We start from the raw sequence: 26,099 nt of genomic DNA, 5'->3' as shown, positions 1-26,099 counted from the left end.
GGGTGACCTGAAGTATTTTCTGAAAGTTAAGCGTGTGCCGTTTCTGATCTCTGGGCTGCGTTGCAAGTTTTCAGACTGCAACTGAAGGAGTGAGGAGACACAGAGTACGTCTAGACTACAGGCTTTTGTCGACAAAGCTTCTGTCGACAAAGAGCGTCTAGACTACATCCAGGTCTGTCGACAAAGCAAGGTGCTTTGTCGACATGAGAGTGTAGATGCAAAGGACAGTGTAGATGCAATAACGCCTTCTGTCGACAGAACTCTGTCGACAAAAGGCGTTATTCCTCGTGGAATGAGGTTTACCGCTGTCAACAAAACTACCGAGTTCTGTCACCATTATGTCGACAGAACTCGGCTGTAGTGTAGACGCAGGTATAGTTTTTGTCGACAAAAGCCTGTAGTCTAGACACACCCTGACAGAGCAAACCCTTCCTTCCTGTATAGCGTTCATTAGGAATCCAAGTCACAACAGTGATGGACCGTCCCCATCCCCTCTTGGGCTGTCCAGCCACCAGTCCTCCAGGGCAGACAAGAACTTTTATTTCTGTTTCCCAAGTCTTCCCGGTACCTCCACACAAAGCTGAAAGCGGGGTAGCTGAGTTAGTCTGTAAGAGGAAAAACTTAAAAAAACCACTTCTTTAGATGACAGGAGTCAAGTCAGCAATCCCAATGAGTGCACAGGGCAGTTTGGTCTCGTCTAAACTAAGCTAGGCCCTGAAAGAATGCTCACGGGAATGGCGTGAGCTGGGAGAGCTGGACTCGCGGTTGACGCAATCCATTGAAAACTGGAAGGGGAGAGGACAGAGGCAATACTGAAACGTTATCCGTGTCAATTCTCGCCTGTGCCAATATGGACTTCACTACAGCTTCAGGAGATTGCTTCATTAACTCTCCTGCAAAACAGGCAAGCCCTGAAAGCGAGACACACTGTATCCCTCCACTGACAGTCAGACCAACAAAGCACGTGTAGCCAACTACAAATCCACACTGCTCCCCAAAACACCTCCACCTGCACAATGGCATTCAACACGGCAAAGAGGAGGTAACTGGGCCAAACTGCTGGAGCTGAAGGCTGCATGTTTTGTGGGAGGAGATGTGCGAAATATGGTTGTGGGTTGCAAGGGCTGGGTGGGGATTTAACAAGGGATCTTTTACTTTGTAACGGTTGTATGGATGAGCTATATGATGGTTTGAAAGACAAGCATTTGTCTGGGTATTTTTATTGCAATTGGTCAGTTTTACCAATAAAAACATTAAGGTGCCACTGTTGGATGAATGGGGAACACTGTACATCACTGTACTCCCAAGAGACCACGTGAAACAGGGAAAGCATTTGGGATCTTTGCAGGAGCGGCCCGAGGCTGGCTGCGGCAGCTGGCACCCCAGGCGGAACGCGTGATCAGCGCCGCTACCTGCAGGGCCGTCAATGGACTGACGTCATCAGTGGGCGCCCCAGGCGGCGGCTGAGTCCGCCTCTAGCCACGGGCCACCCCTGGATCTTTGCTTCTCTCCTGCCTCCCAACTCAATTTGCAGCCCAAGCAAAACTCAGCACGGCCATACACAAACTGGTTCCTAGTTGCATATCTGGATTCAGGTTCTTGACAAGCAAAGCTTCGCAGGAACCGGTGTCCTCTACAGCTGTTTGGTGGATGCTGGTGTATCGGGAAGTCTGAACAAACCCAAATGGCTGACCAGGCTCTACTGTCGGTGTCTCCTGGTTAGGGAAGGGGTAATTCTGTCCTGGGCTCCCATAAGGAGTAAAGACATTACATAGCAGTGCCTCCACATTCACAGCTTACTGGACGCTCAGAGCTTGGCCACAATTTACAAGCAAGTTCCACCAAGGCACCAGTCAGACTACAAACTGAACAAGAAAAGCAAGTTTCAGCTCTGCACACAGGAGCCAACTACTCCCAAGGGAGATGCTGAACGTAGAAGAGACCTGAGGGCAGAAAGTCAAGCTTTCCAAACGCCCCCCTCCCAACACACACACTTGCCGCATATACTGGTTCGCTATTTGTGTCACTATACTGCAAACGACAAACCAGATGGACAATGACAGAGGCAGCTGAACACTTTTATAGTCAATAAATACCACACTGCAAATGAACGAGCTGAACCAACAGAGGCAGGAATTCAGTCTTGGGCACATGCCTTGCAGCATTGTTTGGCTGTTCATGTAACAATCTGGTAAGACTGCAAACATACTTCACTTATCGCATGCCCGGCCCATGTGAGGGAGTGACTGGGAAGAGAAAACTGTGGGGACCTTTTGAAGGGATGGGAAGTTTTGGAAAATTCAATAAAGCCCTTTGAAAATAGCACCACCACCATGATGTATGGAGTGGTTCATGGGAATGAAAATACTTGTCAGTTTTCACTCCTAGATCAAGGCACTTTAAAAAAAGAGAAAACTATCATTTTCTTCATTTTCCAGATGGGAAACAGGTTGGGCTCCCTGTTCAAGGTGATAAGCGAGTCAGCTGCAGAGTGAGGCAGGCATGATTAGCTCATTTAGGGTATGTCTAAACTACGTGCTATTTTCAAAATGTTTCGATATCACTTTCGAAAGCGAAAGTTGTATGGACACGGTTTTTTTGGGGAAAATTTTTTCGAAAAAAATGCATAAACCTCATTTAAGGAAGAGCAGTTTTTTGAAAAAGGCTCCCCCCAAACCCCCCCACATCCAGTCTACTTTCATTTTCTAAATCTCTACTTTTGAAAGTGAGATCGGAAGAAGATATGCAAATTCCCTGGGAATTTGCATATCTTCTTCCGATCTCACTTTCAAAAGTAGAGATTTAGAAAGTGAAAGTAGTCTGGATGGGGGGGGTTGGGGGGCCTTTTTCAGGGAATTTGCATATCCTCTTTCGAAAACAGAACATAGTCTAGACGTAGCCTTAGTTGGACATCATAACTGAGATGGAATTCCACCCCCTCCCTAGGGAACCCATCCCAGCGCTTCCCCACCCGCCTAGGGAAATAGTTTTTCCTAATGTCCAACCTAGACCTCCCCCACTGCAACTTGAGACCATTGGCTCCTTGTTCTGCATCTGTAACAGGCCAGAGATTTTTGCCCAGGAACTCTTGCACTGAGCCTAAACGTGTGTTTATCTAGCCTCTCGAAAGACCTCAAGTCTTGAAGATTCCAAAAGACTGGGACTTGACCCCTTCCCTTGGCCATTTCTCCCAGTGAATAATCACCCGCATGTTGGTAAAGGGTTCTACCTTCTTCATATGAAGCAGCCTCCTAGCTTGAAGCACATTGCCTCCCTAGTTACAGCTACATTGGAGTGCACCATGTACCTCTGAACTAGCATGGCACAAGACTGACAGGGGCTCAAAGGGCAGTTAAGATTTAACATCCACACTGACCAAGAAACAAGCACGACAGAAGAGATCTAACTGCCTGGCACGTGCTGTGCAACACTGATCCAGACAGACAACTTTGGGGCTTTCAAACCATAATGGCTCTGCAGGAAACTTAAAGGTGAAGAAAGCAAATGCCTTGTATGCCCCGTACCTGCTCACACGTTAACCATCAAGCACATTGCTTGGGGGAAATCGTGTAAATGCTGCATTTAAGTTCCAGCCCTTCCAAATACAGAGGGGGACAAACTGTCTCCTTACAGAAGTAATTCTTTTAGAAATGCAGCTTTCAATGGCCACATCCCCGACACTTGCACATTTCAGAGCGTAATGCTTATTCATATCCCCCGAGGAGGTTAACTCTGGCTTCAGAGAATGCTGGTGACAGGCAGGGAATATTAATTGCCAACTTCTGACTTCTATACATTGTACCTGGTGTGATCAGTTATGAGCTGCAATCATTGTTCCCACTTGAAGATGCAATGAATGGGGATGGCAGAATACAAGTAACGGGTCCATTTATCAGCATTAAGGGTCATGGCGGAGCACGAGGACAAATATTTAGGTTTTGAGGAGCTGTTTGTTCTCCACTCCCGGCCCTACGGTGTTCTCCGCACAGCAGTTGGAGAGAAGGGTTAAAGTCTTCCCTTTACACAGGACAATGCTCGCTAATGCCAGGCCCACCATGGAAAATCGCCGCTGGGCTGGGAGCGATTGGCTCCAGTAGCACGGCAGCACTGCCAAGGTGGGGCACAGAGCAGAGAAGCCAGACGCAGCTACTCTACGCCCCGGCTCCAGACACAGGCCGTCAGCATGGTGGCGGTTTTATTTTTCAGGGTGGATGCTCCCCTTGTGCCACATGCTGTGTTTTGAGCCACAGACTTACCAGCTCCACTCCTGAAGAGTGAAAAGGGAGGAGGGACAGTTCAGACAAGAAGAGAAAGACCTGCCTGGCACAGAGGAAGGAGGCGAGGTGACCTGGAGGGGAAGAAGCTATAGTTCTTCTGTCTCGGGGGGCTCGCTGGCCGCCGAGAGCCTGGCTACGACCCGGGTCAGGGCCCTGTTTTCGGCCAGCAGCTGCTCGTTCATCTGCCTCAGGGTGTGAATCTGTTTGAGCTGGTGGAGGTTCTGCAGAGAGTGAGAGATGGAGTGGACAGACAGACAAAACAGACCAAGGATATAAGAGGCCACACGTGTGAATTTAGTTCACAAGCATTAAAAGACCAAGCAGCAAGCACTGTGCGCGAAGTGGAGATGTGAAAGCACACACGACACTGACGTGCTAGGAGGAGCCCTCAGACACCCTCCCTTCTGCTCCCGCTACACCCTCTCAAACACCTGTTTTATTCACAACAGCAGCGTTCTCTCGCAGGCTGCTGTCCTGGCACGCCACACACAGCAACCCTGCATCCCTGAACACCCCTTGCACTGTCCGTAGAGCTCAACAGCAATGACTCATTGGCCACAGGGGCCATGGTTTTGAAAGCAACTCGGGGGCAACTAAGACTAACTTCCTCTTCACGTGCCCCCCCCTACCGAACAAAAGCCGCTCGGCGAGTAAAGCGGGTTCTTGCAGTAGAACTGCAGAGAGGAATTTTTAAAATACTGATTGCACCGATCGTTAACTCTCCGGTCCTTCTCGCTCCCGCCTGCAGGGTTATTTCCATACGCCGAGGGAAGGCGAACCTGTACCTTCCAGGGCTCTGACCTGCCGCACTCTGCCCAAGGAGCAGCCAGCTCCAGGCTAAGACTGACGCGCCTGCATACTTCTAGCAGTGCCCCTGCTGCATGCCTGCAATCCTGCCTTATGGACCCCATCGCTCAGCCACCTTGAACGACAGCATCTTCTACACTGCGGCCAGGTGTCTACCAGCCGTGCCCACGTGCGCATTTACACATCCCCCCAGATCACCACTCGGCTCCTCTCTCGGCCACCCATGCTCAATCAGAGCCTGGGTCTCAGTCAGTGACAGCCGCCACCACCCAGACCCTGGGGAATCAGTCTGGTTTTCAGGGAGAGAAATAGCTTCCTTCCCAAACAGTGCTGCTCTAACGAGCAGCCTGAACAGCAGGCACACAAGGAACAAGGCATTCCCAATTACACCGCGTCAATGGACACAGGGCAGTAAAGAGACGAATCCCATCAAATGTAAGAGTATGGTTATAGCTGCTACAGGAGAGGGGAAAAAGCAAGATGAAAGACAGCACAGACGGCACACAAAAAGGAAAAGCAGTGAGAGCAGCAGACATGAGATGAAAATCAGCCATTAATCATACACAGAGGATTTGCTGGTTAGCTCCATGCTGGGGATGTGCGCCAAGGCGCAGTGACGGGAAGTGACCACAGGCTCGGCAGTCTCCTTTCCCCGACAGGACCAGCCACTCCTCACTGCCAGGAGCCAGTCTGACAGAGGCACGAGGCAGCACCATGTAGCAGAGGAAAGGGTCGTTGAGCAGACTGAAGCCATCACGAGAAGAACCAAATTCAAAATTCAAAATCTTAAGCCTGGATCATGTCCGCTTCAAACCCTGGGCTCCCTGGAAACAGAATTAGGGAACCACTCCTCCCAGTGCACGGGCGCACGCTGGTGTAGGTCATGGAGGGAAGCAGCCACTGGAAAGGTAATGCCATTGATACAGTTTAGTTCATAGGGTGGATTACAAAGGAGGCCTCTACTGGACCAGCTGATTTCCGTTGCCCTGTAAGATGCGCTAGAAACTGAGATGCCTAAGCCATAAACCAAAGCAAATGCCATTATGATGGGAAAAGGGGAAAAGTGCTTTATCGAACACGTTACGGGATCGGGGGAGCTAACCCTAAACCTCAGAGAATAAACAAGCAACGGTAGTGAACAGAGTAAGGTGGCTTCATTCAGTGTTTTCACACTGACAACTATGTGCTCGTTACAAGTAACAAAACGGCTCCTGCCACTCAGTCTGGATTTTAGATACTCCAGCTCTAGTCTATGTAGCAGTGAATATTTTATACAGGGGACCATATTCATCACTAGTGTCAATGGAAGCAAAAGTTATGCATTTGGTGCCAGGAGCAAATCAGCAGGGATTTGCAAAGGGGTTAGCATTCAGCCAGTCTGCAAAATGAGCGGAGCTTAGACATCAATATGAAAGAACAAACAAGGGCCTTGAGCACATTGCAATGAACATGTGTAATGGAATTGGAAAAACAGCTCTCTGTGAATCCCAGAGGGGCAATATCTTACACCAGGGAGATGAGTCAAAGTCTAGCCCTTCATTTGTCCAGGCCAAATTAGTCGTTCAGTAGGAATATTCATGCACCTTTCTTAGGCCAGAGGCACCCGCCTCAAACATGCTCTGAATTGACGAATACGGAGACACTGAGAGGCTTGTGATGCTGCCATCGACAAAGCCCTGAGACTTCAAAAGAGCAGCGATCCCCTTGTGGGGTTTCACTGGAGGGAGCGCAGAGCGGGGTGGCTGGCAGGACTAGAACAGAAAATAGATCGGAGATGTAAAAGGAGAGGCGTGTGTATGAGGGCAGAATTCTACTGATTGAGACAACGTTCATATTGCGGTACAGATACTGGATCCAAGCCGCAGCAACAGAAACCTGGGGTTGCATGGGTGTGGAGATGTGTGTACATTCACAGCCAGGCTTAGCACTGCGGGGGAAAGCCAGCGTTCCAGTAATTCCCTTCAAGACAGCCCGGTCATGCAAATACCAGATCCTGAGCGAGGCTGCGGCAAGCGCTCACTGCCATTCTTGGTAGCTGGATGCAGAACAGCCGACAGCCCAACCCAGCTGTCCTTGCACTCCATCACGGGCCTGCATCAGCCAAGGCAATGCCTTTGAGCAGAGCTGGGGAACTGGTTTGGGGCGGGGGCCGCACACAAGTGAGAAGTGAAGTGAGAAGCCCCTGACTGAGGAGAACACCCCTCCGCACATTCCCCTCGCACACCAGAGTCTGGGAGCCAGGCTAGTAGATTGCGTGCGCTCCAGCTCCGCGGGTGGGGGGTTGCAACACTGGCGCAGGCTCCCCAATGCTGAGCCTCGGGGGCCAGATCCATGCAAGCCAGGGGCTGCATCCGGCCCCCGGGCCTGAGGTTCCCCACCCCTGCCTTTGAGCATCCAGCTATTTCAAGGGCGCGCAATGCACATCTCACCGACTGCTGGGCTCTGCTTCTGCTGCACAATATGGGCACTTCCCCTCATTTCAACGGACGTTCCTTGGCACCCGGGCCGACCTGCAGCGCTTGGGCATTGGATACAGCGCAGCATAAATGGTCATTGTCTCTCTGCTTCACTAGCTGGGTTCTCACCCGTTCGGACAGATCGGCACTCCCTCCGGTGGAGCGAGGGACCCGTTCTGCACTGCTGTGGCCCACAAGCGCGGCTGTGCGCACATCCCTTCCTTACACTGTTCTCGGCACTTCGGTTACTGCCTTCACATCAGGCTAAGCCCACAACTGGCGGGAAAGGGGGCCAGGAACTAGTTCTCCGAAGCAGAAATTGGGGCCGAAAAGCTCGCTACCATGGGATTCAAGTCCTCTGTTCACGCGGGCTGGAATCAATTTACAGGGAAGGCCTGATGTAACAGCAGCAGAAGAGCAAGTCAAACCCCAGAGGGGCAGGGGAGCTGCAAGCAGGGGACACAGACTCAAAACTTGTTCTGATGAATGAGAGGAAACCTGAAAGCTACAGGATTAATACTGGTGCTAAATGGCCCAAGGTGCTGGACTATTGGGACGGCCTCCATTCCAGTCCTCCATGCGAAGGAATATTGGTGAGCTGGCTCCTGGCCTGCGACTCCACCAGTTCAGTAGGCTGGGACTAGTATACACAGGACTAGCCAACAGGCAGAAGGGTGTTGGCATCTCAGCCCGGTGACGACATTGGCAGTGACGCACTCGCACAGCTCTGCCCACAGTCAACGCATTCGTTGTCATAGCGCCACGCGCACATTTGCGATGAAAAGGCTGTTCTCTTAGCCCTCGTTGCGCCCACAGGAGTCTCTCCGGCAGGAGAGGTGCGAGAACAGTGAGCAGCTTGTCTCAGTCCGGAGGGCTCATTTACAATTTCTAGCTCTGCAATTTATACCCCTTAACGAGAAGTTGGCAGCCAAGAAATGCCACAAGCCAGCAGGGTGCTGACAGCATTCGTACGCACTTTCTGCAAGTGGAACAAGTCGCGGCGCATGGATGGCCCAGAGGAGCTGCAGTCAGAGGAATGGATCTTTGTTCTGAGAACGCAAGGTCACTTTGGAGCTTTTTTTGGGAGGAGCCCAGCAAAGGGAGGCTGTGAATGGGGAAAGCAGTCTGTGAAGAGAGTAAGTGACAGCCCAGGGGCTCCGGTAGGCCGGTCTCAGTACTCTGAGCACTGAAGCGCGCAGAACAGATTGACCTGTTTACTCCGCAGGTTAAGCTGCTTTGTGGTCCATATGGACATTTACTACAAGATTTACAGCTCGGGCTGCTGCAAGCTAAGTATTTGTATAGAAAAGCCCACGGTTCGTACGACTGCTGTGAAAAGAGGGGAACACGCTTACCGAGAGTAACATTTTCATGGCTCGCTCAATTTCTCAGTGGGATGAAACCCTCACTAGTCTAGTGTTTACATATAAAGTAGCTGGACAAACGTGAACATCTAGCCCTCTCCCCCAGTTAATTCGTGTGGGTTTCAATCTTATCTAATTAGCTAATCAAGCTAGTGTTTGAAGGTCTGTAGACTCAGGTTCCAATTGGGTTTTGTTCACCTCCAATTTAAGATGACATTAAGGGTTCTTCATTTCCCTTTTTATTTAAGTTCTTGCATGGCACCAGGACATCTGTCTCTCTAGATGAGCACACAGCTGTATGTGACAGCACCCTAACATGGCCTTTCTGGGGCACTGACCTCTCTTGACTGTGCCAGGACCCTCACTTTGCAGGCCCGCCCTGAACCCCTGCCTAGGACTCAGGCAGTCAAAATCCTCTAAAATGTGAGTTTAGGATCCAGGACTAGCCATCTGGAGCTTCACTTCACTCATTATGCTCAGCAAAAATCTGAAGCGCCTTTAAGCAAACGTGAAATTGGAACCATCTCCAGCAAGACAGGAAATCGCTTTCATCACTGCAATAGGTCAGGGGGTCAGCCGGAGAGAATCCTTCTTTGTGCGGAAAGCGATGAAGCTAAATCCCACTTGGATTGCGTTCAAAGGGAAACAAACCGGGGGGCAGTAGGGAGGACAAAGAGGTGCATTCTATCCATGTCAGCATGACTGTACTGCATAAGGTGATGTAACACTGCACAATCCACTTAAGCCTGTGGTACACTGGGCAGCCTACAACACGGCCTCCCGCCTGGGGCTCAGTGCTCGCAGGGCGTTCACCCGAGGACGGCAGTCCCGCCACGCAGTTGACGGGAGGGGAGAGAGAAGTAGCAAAGCAAAGGCAGTTGCTGCTTTGAGTGGGCACGTGCTGGATCATCCCTCTCCATTTCAACGGGGCGAAGAGGGAACCAAGCGAGGGAAATCGGACAATCTTCTGTTCCAAGACGACTCACTGAGCTGTCCTTCCAGCAACGTGCTCTCGGAGGAAGGGCAGAAATACAATCATTCTGATGTGCCTCTGGCTGCTCTGACTTCTCAAAGGCAGCTTCCCCTTCCTGACAAACTGCTCTGATTTTCCAGTTCATGTGAAATGAAACACTGACAGCTGTACTGTAACTTGCCCACTGCTCCTGGGCATGCAGGATCCACAACCAAAATCCAGGAGATCACAAGGGGGTTAGTTTCTGAAAGCAAGCTGGGAGAAACAGCCTTCAGTGCTGTGGGATCAAACGGCACAGGCCCAGAGCCAATGCATGGTGCAACTGACCGAGCGATCACAGCAATTCTACCATGCTCTGAGAACAAGGCCAGTAACTCCGGTCAGGACTATGTGAAGGGGGACACACAGAGGGTTACACTGGGCACCTCCTCCTGGCCAATGTACTTCGCTCCCATGTGGCCACCCCCACGGTCACGGATCTTAAGCACATTAGGGGGAAAGGGGTGAGTAAATTGTTTCATACCTTCATCTCCTCCTCCATTTCAGAAAGTTTCCGCTCGAGGGCTCGCTTCTCCTGTTTAGAAACATTTCAAACACGGGTGATCATACAGCAGATCATGGAGGCAGGGGGTTAAGAGTTTTCTTGGAAAAACCAATTGTAGCTTACATTTCTAAAGTGACAGTCACAGAAAGTATCGCAAAGCACTTCACAAGAACAGGAAGAGTCGCCCTTGCTGGGATGGAGGACGGCAGCTGTTGATCTGGCACGTAGCAGCAGGACACTTTCCAAGCAAGTTCTCAAACTCAACTTACCTGAGGGCCAGGGCCAGTCCCCAAACCCTGCTAGCGGGCCAGGGGGCACCCCTCTGGCAGGGCTCCGGAGGAGGGATCACTCCATGTGTTCCCTCCATAGGTATCGGCCCCACAAGCGACCCTCCCGTGTCCCTCTCGGCCTGGTGCTGCCCTCTGGGACCCCCGGCACCACCGCCGGTAGCACAGCAGAGCTAGAGTGGCTTCCTCTGTGCCAGTGCGTCCCTGTGGCCCTGGGGAAGGGGTGCACAAGGCCGGCCTATCCATAGGATGGGTTGGCGCAGTCTCCCCAGGCCCTGCACTTTGGGCCCTGAGTGGGCTGGGGCCAGCAGTAAGGGTCAGCCCCCTCCCCAGCATGGCAGCAGAAGCTGCAGGGAAGTGGAGCAATGCAGCAACCTCTGCTCTGCTGCCGTCTTCCAGGCCAGCCCGGTGGCTCCGCTACACTGTGCTGGTGGGAAAGGCAGGCCTCAGAGGGCTGGCTCGGGAGAAGGCAGCAGAGCAGATGGCTGCTGCGCTGCTCCACTTCCCCATAGCTCCCGCTCCACGCCGATGCCCCGGTAATCCCCGAGGCCGTGTCCTGGCAGAGCAGGGTGGGATTCGAGGAAAGGGCAGACACAGCCAAGGCTGCTGGGACTCACGTGCCAGCCGCCATACATGGGCCAGACTGTGGAACTGCTTGGCCTGCAACAGATGGCCCCCGGGCTGTGCATTTGAGACCCCCCGTTGCATGGGATTGAAATCCAAGGGGGAGCCGAAGGAGGCAAAACGTCTCCCCCTCCACCAATGAGCTGGAACCCGGTGAAAACCCTTTCATGTAGCTGTACGATGGTGCAACTCTTCGTGAGCCCCCTCGGAGGGGAAGAAAGCCTGGCAGTTTGCACCTCTACCACTGAAGAGCCCCCAGTAAGTACTGACCAGGCTCAGCCCTCTGAGGGGATTAAGGCAGTACTGGTTGCAGGTCAAGGAGAAAGGGTGGCTGTTGCTGTCCAAGCTAATGCCTTGTTTATACTTACCTGGAGATCGACGCTCTGGAGATTAAACTTAAAAAACAAGGTCTGGTAGCACTTTATAGAATAACAAAACATGCAGATGGTATCATGAGCTTTCGTGGGCACAGCCCACTTCTTCAGATGACTGAAGATTGATCTTCCAAGGTTTGATTTAGTGGGTCTAGTAAGGACCCACTAAATCAAATACTGATGGTACCCTGGTTGACCCCAGTACTCCACTAGGTCATCAGGAGTAAGGGAAGTCAATGGGAGAGTTTCTCTGGTCAACCTCCCACAGTGGGGATGCTGCAGAAATTCGACTTGAGGTTCATCGACTCCAGCTATGCTATTCTCACAGTTGGAGGTGCGCATCTTAAGTCAAATTTCTCCACCAGTATAGACCTGGCCTTAGGATGCTTGAATGCGACCATGTCTGAATGACATAACACTGATAATAAACCACAGAGTTCAGGTCTTTCACTCCAGGAACTGGATTTAAACACCATCCTCGTAACTAGCAGAGGGCTCCAAAATCTAATCAAATACAGTGCAAGCAATGGGGTTAAAGCATTAAGCTAGGAATGGCAGTTTAATTCTTTGATCTACTGAAGTGAATTTGACTGCTCAGATGAGGGAGTGCTCAGAGGTTAATAGTTCAAGGTATAAAAAGATAATACCTACTTGACTGGAAAGGGTTGGTTTTTGCTGAGAGTGTCCTTTTTTGTTAGTAAAGGGTAGGAGGATGTGGAAGGAATTGCCACATTGGTCCAATAACCCATCAGCACCAACTAAAATTATGGTTCTACCGTCTCATTGTTGTGATCAAGTAGAAAGCTTAAGCTGAACGGTGATTTACAGTGAGCAAAAAAACCTGGACCCAAGATGTGAATTCATGTGTTATCACAAGTGCCATTTGTGGGACAGAAACGAGATGTGTGCATTTTTTTAATTAGCATTTTCCTTTCCAAAACGCCCATGCATATCAGTCTTAAGAGTCAAAGAAAGGGATGCAGAAACATACCCTTTTCTCCATTTCCAGCATACTCGATCGGTCAGAGGTTTTTTCCTGCTTCAGCTAATTAAATTAAAAATAGAAAGTTATTAAAACAGAGTGGCACAGAGGAAAAGGACAGAAAGCCCGTTCCTAAGAAAGCTATCTTTAGAAGGAGCATAATGTCGTTAACATGAACAGTCAGACTTCGCTATGCAAAGGACCTTTCAGTAAATCTACAGCACTTACAAGCAAACCATTTTCTCTCTCCACCCCAGCACCTGCAATCGCAGTTCATCAGACAACAACCCCCACTCCCCCGCCTTCGCTTCCACAGTGCTGGAGCCCCTTTCCTGCTTACCTGGGTTGCTTTTTCCAGTTTCGTTTTGATATCCGCCAGCTCCATCTGAGCTTCCTGTAGTTTTGATTTCAGCTTTTGGTTTTCAGACAACGCACCTTCATAGAGCTGAAAAGCAAGCGAGGGATTGGAGCAGGTCTGCGGCTGGCGTACAAGCCTGACCAAATAACCCTTTGCTTCCAATGGAACTTATTTGTGGTTCCTCAAAACTCTCCAGTGTGGCTCTTTCCCAGGCCCTCCCAGCAGACCCCAGGTGTATGCAGGAGGCGACAGTTGGAAAAGGCAGCTCTTAGGGTAGAAATAGAACAGAAACCAGCCCTACTTTTTTATAATCTCTGTTCGTCTCCTCCTCTGTTCTACTGCTCAGGGAAGCCAGGCGGTTCTCTCTCCGGCTGTAGGCGCTGGAGCGGCTGGAGGCACGATCGCCGTAGGAGTCGCTGGTGGTAGGGGTTGTACCGGAGGATTCCAACCTGCAACGAAGAAGAGCCAACACTACAGTGCAGAGGTCAGCTGGGGGCAGCTAAGATGCAGATAGGAGACCCTACCCAATCAGGACTTAAACTTCCAAGAAACATTTCAGCACCTACCAGCAGCAGCTCAGAACACTCCCTGATTTGGGTCACTTGCTGCTATTCTAGAGCTCAGGGCCGGGCTTACAGAAAGTTCACACAAGGAATTCCTGGCTGCTGTGGCCACCTACAGCTTGGAAACTCAGAAACCAGGGTATAGGCCCCACCCCCACCAAACAGGGACATACAAGTCTGTGGTTTCTGCTAACCCTTCCCCCGAGGTATAGTTCTGTGTCGCTGACAGAGGTTGCCCATCCATTAGAATGGCAGGGAAAAGGATCATACCCCCCTCGTAATGAACAAGTCACTTCCTATGTGATCTCTTTTTGGGAGAAGAATGGTTCCCAGACTTGCAGGAGGGCAAGTACTAGATCAAGGGAACAGAGTCCTGGACTTAGATCCCTGCTTCATCTCCAATAAGCAGGCAATGCTGCTCATCGAGCGTGCTAGGAATGTAGGGGGCAAGACACACATACTATTAACAAGTTGGCAGGGCAAAGCTCTTACCTGGACAGTCTTTCATGCTAGAGGAAGAGGGGAAAAAAGAAAACAGGATTAGCAATGGAGACACCACTAACATGCCAGCTCAAAAACTGCAACCGTAGCACTTAGGGGAGCTACTTTCCACCTCCGAAAGCAAGCCCCAGGAACACTGCCGCAAGCGTTCTCTCATTTCTCCAAGCCACATGAACTCACGCAGCCAAACCACAAATTTCTGGGCCTTTCCCATAGCCTCTCGCTTGCTCGGACTTCACTGCAGCATTTCAGGTTTCACTACAGCAGTTGGCTGCATGCTAAACTTCCTCCACTATTCTCGGGAGAATCCGTGTGAGCATGTATCTGCAAAAGCAAAGTGTCCTGAGGTCCCTTAAGAGACCAACATGTATTTGGGCATCAGCTTCTGTGTAAAACCCACTTTGTCAGATGTATGGAAAGGAAATCACAGAGGCAGGAATATATAGGCACTAGTATATCAAAAGACGGGAGTTACTTATCACATGTAGGACACAGCAGCTGCTGGGAGTCGGTGTACACCAAGGGAGGGACAATTGAGATAACCATTCTAAAGTCACACTCAGTACTAATTTGATCATGTTACATTTGCAAATGAACTGCTCACATTAGGCTAATTCCTAATTCTCATTAGTGAAGAATACCAGAGTGCGCGCATTGCCCCCAAAGGCTCATCCATGGGAGGGACATTGGTCAGGAAAGGAATAATTCATCGGCTGTCTGCTCTCCCCTAGATTCACACCCAGCATCAGTGCTCCTCCCAATGAATGAATGCCTTCCAACTCTGATGGAAGAAGCATCCATTAAGCAAAATAGGGGAGTGCTGCATGAGAAAGCATGACAAAGATAACCCTAAGTATTTTTCTGAAAATCCTAGAATCTCAGAGTGGAAAGAGACCTCAGGAGTCATTGAGTCCAACCTCCTGCTAAAAGCAAGACCAACCCCAACTCAATCATCTCAGCCAGGGCTTTGTCAAGCCAGGACTTAAACATCTCTAGGGATGGAGATTCCACCCCCCTCCCTAAGGAACCCATCCCAGTGCTTCACCACCACTCCACATGAAAGATTTTTTTCCCCCCCCAATATCCAACGTACACCTTCCCCACTGTAACTTGAAACCATTGCTCTTTGTTCAGTCATGTGCCACCACTGAGAACAACCTCTCTCCATTGTCTTTGAACCCCCCTCAGGTAGTTATGGCTGCTCTCAAATCCCCCCTCACTCTTCTATGGACCAAATAAGCCCAAATCCCTCAGCCTCTCCTCATAGGTCACGTGCTCCAGCCCCCTCATTGTTTTTGTTGTTGGCCGCTGGACTCTCTCCAATGCATCCACATCCTTTCTGTACTGGGGCAATACTCCAGATATGGCCTCACCAGTGCTGAATAAAATCTGCATTGTTTGTATGACTGACCATCTCCCATCAGATACACACTTCCAGCAAGAGGAATGCTCTTTTCAGAAGTCATTGAGGAATGTCCTGGCGAGACAGCAGTACTCGAGCAGAGTGAAACTTTCGGGGACCCTGGCTGCAGAGTGGTTTGGAATTTTTGGTACAGGGTGCATTTCCCTGCAAGGTCAACCCACCCTCCAAACGACTCCTGCAGTTCTATTCTTAGCACGGCATATGCTGCAGCCCACTTGTGCTTTTAAACCAACCTAGACATAAAATAAATCAGAGGATAGTTTGGCTTGGCACAACAATCTGCTACTGAGGTTAGCTGCGGTAAACCATGCTTGCTAAAAAGAGTCTGCTGGGTTGGAACGTTCTCCATTACATACCAGAGCAGAAGTCAAACAGTGGCATAGATGACACAGCAGACAGCTTCACAAGTTGGTCCCCACAAACCCTTCCATCATCTCTGTAACCTGGTACTATTTTACAGACATTTCCCTTAATTTTATTTATAAAATCCAATGCCAATTGGACCCAAGTTTTCCCTGCTTTGAAACTTGCATTAGCACAGTCACCTGTACAATGGGTGTGAAATGCTACATCACAGAATTCATGCTTCTCACCCACTGCACTGGGCACAAAGCAATAGAGAATTGGGATCTATTTTAATCCCAAATTCCCAGGTAATTTTCCTTCATTGGACTTAAAAATAAAAAATGCTGCAAAACTTAATGCCAAAAGCCTCACTAGGGTGAGAACTTTTGCCCACTTTCAAGAGGTGAGATCTGAAGCCTTCACAGGTACCATGGGCTAAGATTTAGCTGGAAGTGGCCTATCAAAAGTCCACTTACACCTCAAACCCAGGTTCACAGTCTCAGTCAACAGGTCAGCATTTCTACCGATGACTAAAGTCCAGGGACTTTTCCCTGTTTATGCAGACATAAAACGAAGGGGTCTCTGTACTCTCCTTGGCTAATCTGTTCTTATGAGCAGGCGGGGGCTGGGACCAACAATTCTGCTTCCAGACACTGAGCAAGAACAGAGCAACTGGGAAAAGGAGGCCTGCATCCAGCTCAACCCAAGTACAACCTTAAGGTGTATCTGATCTGAGCAGATGCGTGTGTACACGGCCACAGCCGCTCTACTTCAATATTCCTTGTAGTTTAATCTCATTTCTATAGCAACAGAGTTGGATTCCAAAGTGCTTTGCAAACAAAAATGCTGTGCCAACGGTACACAGGGACCACGTCATTAATCAGCCACCTCTGGAACGAAACCTGGCAAAGCAGCTCTAAAGAACAGGTCAAGGCTGGGCAAGCAAACAGCACAACAGCATTTCATAAATGAGGAGAAACTGTTGGTGAACTCAACCAACAAAGCAACGAAAAAAGCTTTTTTACAGCGCTAGCTGCCAGGGGCCTTGTGTTCCACTCAGACCATAGTGGAGCACCCTTGCTTAGGCCCACTGCTAACTCCTGAAGTAGCGCGGCCATAGAAATTTGAGGGGAAGATTTGCAAAAGACAAGTGACAATTTGACACTTAGCTGCTATTTATACCTTTGAACATCTTTCCCTCAGTGTGTCTGCTGCTAGGGACGTGAGCAGAAAAGCTAACCACCTCCGTGTAGGCAGTTTTACTCCACCCCCACAGATAGGATTGGGGTAACTTGTCGTCAACATTACTTTGTTCTGACCACCAGCAAGATAAGAGGTCTATAAAATCATGCCTGGTGTGGAAAAAGTGAATAAGGAAAAAGTTATTTACTTGTTCCCATTATATAAGAACTAGGGGTCACCAAAGGAAATGAATACGCAGCAGATTTAAAACAAAGTTTTTCCTTCATGCTGCACACAGTCAACCTGTGGAACTCCTTGCCAAAAGATGTTGTGAAGACCAGGACTTTAACAGGGTTCAAAAAAGAGCTAGACAGATTCATGGAGGTTAGGTCCATCGATGGCTACTAGCCAGGATGGGTAGGAACGGTGTCCCTAGTCTGTTTGATGGGAAACGGATGACAGGAGAGGGAGCATGTGAAGATTCCCTGTTCTGTTCACTCCCTCTGGGGCATCTGGCATTGGCCACTGTCGGCAGACAGGATACTGGACTAGGTGGATCTTTGGTCTGACCCAGTCTGGTCGTTCTTCAAGAAAGTTTATTTCTACCCATTGTACAGCCGGGGGAAAACTCAGGCACACACGGGCGACAGGACGCTTTCATCCGCATCGGTTCAAGGAGACTGGTCCATTTTCAAAGGTATCAGAGCATGGGGGTTCAAATCCCATGACCGTGTGAGATATTTCTGCTGCTAAGCCTAATGAGCTGTCTTCAGCAGAGCTGGGAATTGAACCCAGTTCTGACCTTCTGTTCAGTACCTTCATCACAAGGCTGTGTTTCCCCATGTGCTTATTTTTCTAAGAGCCTTTCTTTTGGGCAGCTGTAATTAAGAAGCCTTGCAGGGACTTTCAGTACGGAGGAATCCCCCTCCTCCCCTTTTACTGGCAACTCAAACGGTGGTGTTTGCTTTGAGTAGCTCTGAAACACTTTCCTGCTTGTGTCCTTAGTGCTTGACACAATTAAGCCTCCAAGTTCTTTTGTAAGAAGCTGTAATAAAATTTGCTTCTTAAAACTGTATGGTACTTCAGCACAGAAGTCCGACAGCTACTCAAGATTTTCTGGCCCCAAAGACTTAATCTCCTCCTTTCAGTGGGGGACAGGCATTAGGGGTGATGAATAAGTTTCAGCAAGAGCCTTGTTAAAGTGTTTTACAGACCAAGATGCTAATCCCACTGAGTGAGCGCGCATCTTCCAGTGGCAAACCACCATGGAAATAATCCACTTCACTTCAAGCTTTGCAGCCGTTCCATCAGGACCGTGTGTTCCGTCTCAGAGGGGCGGCTGTGAAAGTCTGTATCTGCAGAAGCAGTGGAGGAACCCTGTGGCACCTTAGAGACAAACCGATTTATTAGGGCATCAGCTGAGATGGCTAAAACTCACTTCACCAGATGAAGCAGAGTGCTCTGGTAAGTTCCACTCAAACTCCCCTGGTGAAGTGGGTTTGACTCATGAAAGCTGATGCCCTAAATATCGGTTTGTCTCCAAGGTGCCACAGGGCTCCCCAGTGTTTTCATTAGCAAGTCCTCAAATAGCAGGTCTCTTCTCCAAGGGGGGGGGGGGGGGGAAATCACATTGTGATCTTATGAAAAGCAAAAAGTTCAACAAGCAAGGATGTCTCTGAGGCAGGGGAGGGAAAATGAGATGGGGGGGGGGGGGGATTTACACCAGACAAAGGGGCAGAAGAGAGAAGGGCATTGTGCCATCTACAGACTCCACTCTCTTATCTGAAGACCTGTCTCCCATGAGAAGCATCAGGCAGGACTTTACTATGTCCAAGACTACTACTGGGAAAGGCACCGGGCACTGGCACTTGGAAGCTGGTGAGAAAGGCAGACAACCAGCCCTGCCAGTGATTAACATCTTTATACCACAGCCCACCAAGGCAAAGCTGCCTGCCACTTTCCCTGAGGGGCAGGGCGTGTACTCATTTTGTATGGCTAGGTCTTATTAAAACTTAACCCAATTATAGTCCATTTGGAATTGACAGGAAATGTGGGACTTCCCATTTGGACCCCAGACTGCAGCACTGCAGAAAGCTTCACATCTTTGTCCTTGTGCCTTTGCTCCCACAACCACGCCGGGCCTGTGATACAGCCTGGAGAGGTTTTTGGTGGCACATGGATCTCTAGGAGCTCCTGTGTTTCACCAGTCTCTTGGCAGGGTCACTGGAGTAGCCCCATTTCTGCACACTGAGTTTTGAACAGCTCACTCTCATTTGGAGGCATTTCAAACAACATCTCCAGGCACCCAACCCTCCTCTGTGCCTGTGGGAAGGCAGACGGCAACGTCGATGTCCTGGGCGAGTGTTTCTAACCACAGGCCACATTTCCAGTCAGGTGGCCATCAGGCGATTTTCTAAGCAATCCCTTTGCAGCTGGAAAGCATTGGTTCATTTCAGGCAGCTCGCTGCCAGCGTGTAGCCACAGAGCAGATGTCTGGTATCTTCCACCCGACGCAAACAATCCATTGTGCTTTTGACTAATCTCCTGCTAGCCGGAGCGGAACAAGTCTGGCAAGCGCATAAAGGCGGTTTCAGACACTGATGTAGTGACAGCTGTCATTCAGGACAGGGTCCGCCCTCTTTGCACAAGCCAATCTTTCCCATACTATGTGCATATTTGGTGGTCAAATAGCAAGGTGCAAGCACTACAGTTCTTAATATGGCTGGGTTGGCTCCCCATTTTGGATTTCCTAAGTATGCTATTCCCAAGCTCTGAAGGCCTTGCACATTTCCTTCAGCCTGTTTATAGTCCAGAGTGACCCAGGTCAATATTTTTTGAGAGAAGGTTAGTAAGTTCCAAGTCTGTTGAAACCTGCACTTCCTGCAGGCAACTGGATTTGGGAAGAGGAACCTGCTCTAAAACCTAACGAATTAAAAGTTGGAAACCGGTCTCAAAAACACGTTTTCCTTTGTCCACAGGCATTTGGGCACATGCAGGTTGGGGGTGGGAAGGAATCACTTTCAGGGATGGCATTCAGTGACTGGTCTCTGTCCAAAGGCCAATTGTGTGTATAAGGCTTCAAAGGAAAAGGTTCACGATTTTAAGATATATTTACCCTCATTGTGAAAAAAATCCAAGTGGAAGTTTTTGGCATGGGCTCCGGCAAAAGGAGCTGAACTGTGAAAAGCTCTCAGACCGTAATCCTCACTGAGACAGTTCTGAAGCTAAGCAAGGAGTATTTTAAAATTGCTGACCATGAACGTATAATACAATCTTTATATGTTCAGTTGCGCATCTCAGGAGACACACATCACAGGTGATGTCAGAAAGGTGAGCACATTAAGAGGCAAAAGCTGGGCCAGCATCATTTGTTCAGGCATACTCATCAGCAGCAAAACAAAGGCAGCTTTTAAAAAGAAGTTCAGCTCCCAACATGCCCAGTTCTTCAGAAAATCTGGCCTAATTCTGGGCAGAGAGCTCTTCTGAAATTCTGCCATATTCTTCCTGAAATTGCACTGGGACAACTGTCTTACCAGCGCTTCTCCATGCACTAGTTTTCCCTTTGAAAGAGCTATAGGCAACATGAAGAAAAAAAAAGTTACAGCAACAAATCAAGTTGTATAGCTCAAGCCAAAATGCAAGCGCTACGGGTCCCGGAGTATCAACTCAGCTTCACTTCATATGTAAGTAGTGGAGTGTGGTTTGTGCTTCAGAGACTTGGTCCCTGCACCAGAGCTGAAAATCTAAATTCACACATGTCAAGTAAGGCGTGAAGACTGTAAAAGAGTAGAGGAAAGGGCAGGGCCAAGAGAGGGAAGGAAAGTGGAAGGACATAAAGGTTACCATAGTATGATCAAGAAATGCAATGCGGCTATCATGATCAGAACCTCAACCACCCTTTCGCTTGGCCATTCACACAGCAATATGATCCAGTCTTCCTCTGACTCGTGAAACGTTTTTTAAATCTATACTCAAAATGAGTTGAACCCCACACTGAAATCAGGGTTCACAAGAATAGTCTAAAGCCCCATTTATTTCTGAAACACTGTTTTTGGGGAAAGTTGCAAAGCTTGTGAAATGAAGCCACCCTGGCAGTTGTCCTTCTATAGGCCAGGACTCTCCGCTATACAAATAAAATAAAATAAACCCTATGTTGGGATCAAAGAAGTTTACAGAAGATACATGGAAACGTAATGTACAAATTAAAGAACCTGTCATGAGACTGATCTAACACGTAATTTACCTACACTTCATTCTTGTGTTACTGGTTTGGTACACAGAGCTAGATCCAGAGTCAAAGAGCAATATTGAATTTGACAACACACAAATTTGTTTGTATTGGGTGGGTAAATTGGTGATGTGAGGTATGTAATGGGGTCAGAAGTTAATGCCTCAGTATCATAACTTCCTCAAATTTATATAATTGCTACATCACTGAGAACCTGTCCGTTTTGCCCATGTCATTCCATATTCCTCAGGCCTTGCGGAAGCTGAACTAGAAACAACTTGGAGCTAGGAGATCACATATTGCACCAGCCAGTGTTCAGACAGGAAGCCAATGCAAACCAAGGAGTTGTTAGTGATGCAGCGACACACCAAGCCCCACCCTCTTTTACAGATGAGAGCGGAGCAGCGCAAAGAGCAGAACTCACACACTCGGGTTTCTGGGACGCCCTACGGCTTGCCCTCTTCCCTGGCGGAGTGTAGACATGAAACCACTAGCTGGTCGCATCCAAAGGGACTACTCAAGAGCATCACCCCGGGCCAAGCAGCAGCACTAGCACCACGTTCAGGCAGAGGATGCATTCCATGTTCTTCAGCAACCTGTCCAGCCAAGCCAGACAGGGTACTAATAAGGCCCAGAGGGAATGTGATCCAGCTTCCGAGGTGGGCTGGTGTAAGGACCCAGAGGGAAAACAGAGCAGTGTTAGCTATCCTAATAGCGCTCTGAACTCCCCCACCCCCGCCCCAGGATATTTCATTGGGCTTACTCCGTTCCCATTTCTAATTAAAAAGCAGAGCTAGGTATCAGCAGTTTATTAGCTTGGACGGCAGCAAGCCTGAGAGGAGCCAGGAACACCATATGGTTTGGATTTTAGAAATGCGTTCAGATTATGGAACACTAGAGACTTCCTTGAAAAAAAACAAAAACCTCAAAAGCTTTTATACCCATTAGAAGTTCAGTAAAGTCTAATGAAAACCAACTTCCTTATAGAGGGCTTAAGAGAAAATGCAGCCCTAAAAAGGTTGTGCCAGTAAGGGATCGACCTCTTCTCTTGCCAAAGTAGAAACTGCCCTAATTGCTTTCACTTGCATTCTTCTGTGGCCAAGATCTGACCCTGCAAGGATGGGAAAAAAATTAATATTTACATTTCTTCCAAGGAAAATACATGGTCCAGGAACATTTTATGCTGTATCATCTCTAACTTGCCAAGCTTAGGAAAATCGGAGCTATTCTGGGATGTTTTGCAGGGGATTTGTTTGATTCTATTTTGCATCGTAGAGTCTGATGAATACCCACCAGTAACGAGATCCCAGAACATAGCCTAACCCACAGCCCGGTGGTTCGTTTTCCCACGGAAAAGACCTCGTTTTATGCACACCCTGAAGTTTAGTCTCCTGTTGCCAAGTCTCCACCCAGACTTGTGAGTTTGGGTTTTCAAACCACTTGGAGCTTAGACTGAAAGGACTTGGAGCTCAGACTGAAAGGACTATCATGTTCATCTGGTCTGACCTCCTGCCCTCGGACAAGCTCCTGACCCTTGCCAGTAACAGACCCCATATCTTTGTCTGTGTTACATGGTTTAAAGACTTCAAGTTACAGAGACTATTGCTCACATTGACAAAAAACCAAGTCATTGGCTCTTAGGGCATTTCTCTCATCCTCGCGCACACAACACCCAATGAGGCTAGGAGACACCGGCGACACCGTCCAGCCTCCTTTTCACCTCTTCTGTATCTCAGTTTTCTCCTCCCAAGATTTTCCACAGTTGCTACCACTGGTGCATCCCGTTGGTCTGACCGTGGTAACACATGCCCGCTACCTCTGGTGCCTTAGTCAGGCTAGCGCACCAGCACTACTGTAAGAGGCGCTGCACTGTAGTAGCGGCAAGCTTGGAGGAAAAGACCCAAGAGTAGGGATGTGAAGGACTAGTCGCTCCCCCGCCCCTTGCTGCCTCTATCAAAGTGGCAGTGTCGCGTGGAGCCTGGGGCCAGACCCCAGACTGCACGTGGTGCTGTCGCTTTGAAACGCCACCATGGGAGCCTGGCGTCAGGCTCTTCCCAGCATTTCAAAGCAGCAGTGCCACTTGGAGCTGGGCGTCAGCTGGGGGCTCTCCTGCTCACTGAGCGCTGCTGCCTTGAAACACAGCAGGGAGCCCCGAGTCAGGTTCCCTGCAGCATTTCAAAGTGGCAGTGCCAAGGAGGGCCCAGGGGTCAGCCTGACTCCAGGCTCCTGCAGCAGCATTTCAAAGTGGCAGCGCCACACGGAACCCAGGGTCAGTGGGGAGTCCCCAGCTGATCCCGGGTGCCACGCCACGCTTTTGCCTTTAAAGCGTAGCAACAGCCGTAGGGCTGTTTCTACACTTCAAAGGCAGAGATGCCCTTCGACTAGTCAATTACCCACAATTTAACATCCCTACCCAAAAGCTTACTATAGCGTAGGTTAGAACATAAGAACGGACGTACTGTGTCAGACCAAAGGTCCATCTAGCCCAGTAGCCTGTCTGCCGACAGTGGCCAGCACCAGGTGCCCCAGAGAGGGTGGAGCGAAGACAACAATCAAGCGATTTGTCTCCTGCCATCCCTCTCCAGCCTCTGACAGAGGCCAGGGACACCAATTCTATCCCCTGGCTAATAGCCTTTTATGGACCTCACCTCCATGAAATTATCTAGCTTCTCTTTAAACTCTGTTCTCATACCCTTATTGATTCACATGCACATCAGACAAGTACAGGGTTAGTTTGCTGATGGACTTATTTGGAGTTACAGACATCAGTCCAGAATAGATGAGTGCAGTCTTAAAACGGAAACAGAACAAGGGCATCCATTCTTATAGGCATATCTTAGTGCAGGCCAACAGTACTCCATAAGGTACAGGGTCTCTGGGAAAAACTAGCCTAGTTGCATGACAGCTGCATACTTCTGGAGCGTCCTGTTAGCTAGGGCTGGAAAACAACATCTTGCCCTCCAATTTTAAGTGTGTGTGAGTGCAAGAATGACAAGCCCTGAGCATGTGATTAATAACCCCGTAAAACCAACCACCCCCAAACATCTTCCAAACTCCAATAAACCCGATGCAAAGTATGTTTTCACAAGCTATAAATCAGCAGGCTTAGCTTAATAAAACTTGCTTTTATTGGAGCACATTAGATGACCGTCTAAGAACGACTGGCGGCTTCAGAGACCAGCTTAGACAATTAAACGTGCTTGCCTCATAAATCAGAAACAAATCCACACTACGTCCTTCTGAGCGACAGGTGCGTGTGATTAGTGCTCTGCACCGATCCCGATCCGGGCCTGCAATTCAACAGCCTTACCACAGTTTGCATGACTCCCAGGCCTAGCCCCCGTTCCCAGCCTCTCCTCTCACATGGCCTTTTGGCTTTGCAACAGATGTACTTCATTACCACAAACCCACAGGCATGTAACACGCCAAGCTGGATTGTATTTTCATTTAGTAGAGGCCATAATTCAGAAACCTGGGTTTGTGGCTGTTAATATTTTCTTCCCTTTTTTGAAGGCAGATCAGATTTTTATTGGTGAAAAATTAAATTTTGCAGAGAAGTGATACAATCTTAGCCACAATCCTCCAGGCGTGCCGCTTCAAGAGGAAATGAAAAGCAGGAGCCCAAGTGACACAGGAGAGGGGAGGCTTTTTGCTTCTAACTTTCACAAGGTCAGAGGGTTGTAAGGCTGCTGCTGCTTCTCTGCTCTCCTCCCCACTCCACATCTGAGCTTTGCCAGGTTTGTGTGTGTGTGTGTGTGTGGGGGGGGGGGGGGGGGGGGGGGGGGGGGGGGGGGGGACAACTTGGAAACGGGCCAGAATACAAATAGCAAATATGTAACCATGGCAACTGCAAGAATCACAGGAAATCATTAGAAAAGGAATTCAGAGACTGTTCGGGATGCTTAGAGATCGTCAATGCACAAATATGCTGCCCTTTCATAAAACAACAGGGTCATGCTGTCCCCTTTTGTTCCTCTGCTATCTCCCTGCCCAGAGCGGTCACACCGGCAAGTGCTCTGGATGACAGAGGTTCCTACGTGGGTCTGCGAACCACTGCTCTGAGGAGAACGAGAGTAGCATCGGGGGTTTCAGTGAGCAGCTAAGCTACTTAAGGACACTTTCTAGAACTCGAGTTAAAAATAAAGCAAAAGAAAATGTAGTCGCCACATATGCATTGTGTGTCAGTCAATTCTTGCCTTTACAACCTGGTTTAGAAGGGAAGAATTGGTTAGTTACATACATCTTGAATGTGCTCCCAGCCTCAGCTTGGCAGGGGAGGGGTCAGGAGTGTGTGTGTGTCAGCACCTACACTCTTCAAAGTGCTCCTGTGCCACCGTCTGAGGGCCAGGAGCTCCGTGCACACCTAGGGCAGGTAACAGTACATGCTGCATTTAGTGCAATGAACTGGATAGCCTCCGTTCCCAGACTTCTGCCTGCGCTCTTTACCCCCGCGGCTGGTTCTTTTCTCGGGGCTTTGATGGTATCAGGGGGTTTCTAGCCTTAAGAGTTTAAAGAATGTTGAGTGTATCTAGACCTCTAAACTTCAAACAACATGCCCATTAGCTGTTCCTGTTCACCTGAAACTGCTTGAAGTCCTGGTCTTCGAGTAGCCCGACTCCCTGGTTAAGGGTTGATGGGCACTAAAGTGCTTAGGAGTCAAAGCCTCCTGCAGAAGCTCTCAGCCTTGTCTAGCAGCAGCTGGGAGCAACACACAACCTCCCAAACAGGCCACACAGTATAGTTCAATCAAGCAGCAAGCACACCACAAAACACACCCTACAGAGACACTTAGCCAAGGGTCACATACAAAG

At 49.2% G+C, this 26,099-nt stretch overlaps 1 protein-coding gene across 7 annotated transcripts in view; it reads right to left on the bottom strand.

Annotated features, from left to right (window-relative positions):
• Window positions 1-26,099, bottom strand: part of PPP1R12B (protein phosphatase 1 regulatory subunit 12B) — a 151,681-nt gene that overhangs the window by 6,823 nt on the left and 118,759 nt on the right. For 4 of the 7 annotated variants that reach the window (XM_075910196.2, XM_075910200.2, XM_075910194.2 and 1 more), the window contains 6 exons: window positions 14,102-14,118; window positions 13,348-13,495; window positions 13,029-13,133; window positions 12,698-12,751; window positions 10,401-10,451; window positions 4,321-4,498 (listed from right to left, as the gene is read on the bottom strand). In XM_075910196.2, coding sequence (XP_075766311.2) covers window positions 4,364-4,498; window positions 10,401-10,451; window positions 12,698-12,751; window positions 13,029-13,133; window positions 13,348-13,495; window positions 14,102-14,118 — 510 coding nt within the window. In that variant the 3' untranslated portion in view covers window positions 4,321-4,363. The remainder of the gene's footprint in view (window positions 1-4,320; window positions 4,499-10,400; window positions 10,452-12,697; window positions 12,752-13,028; window positions 13,134-13,347; window positions 13,496-14,101; window positions 14,119-26,099) is intronic. The other 3 variants (XM_075910197.2, XM_075910195.2, XM_025181043.3) reach the window with 1 other exon arrangement.

Source organism: Pelodiscus sinensis, chromosome 27, assembly GCF_052426305.1.
Source record: "Pelodiscus sinensis isolate ZL-2025 chromosome 27, ASM5242630v1, whole genome shotgun sequence".
Taxonomy (NCBI): Eukaryota; Metazoa; Chordata; order Testudines; family Trionychidae; genus Pelodiscus; species Pelodiscus sinensis.
Note: the sequence above shows the minus strand (reverse complement) of the source record. Positions and strands in the feature narration are given on the sequence as shown.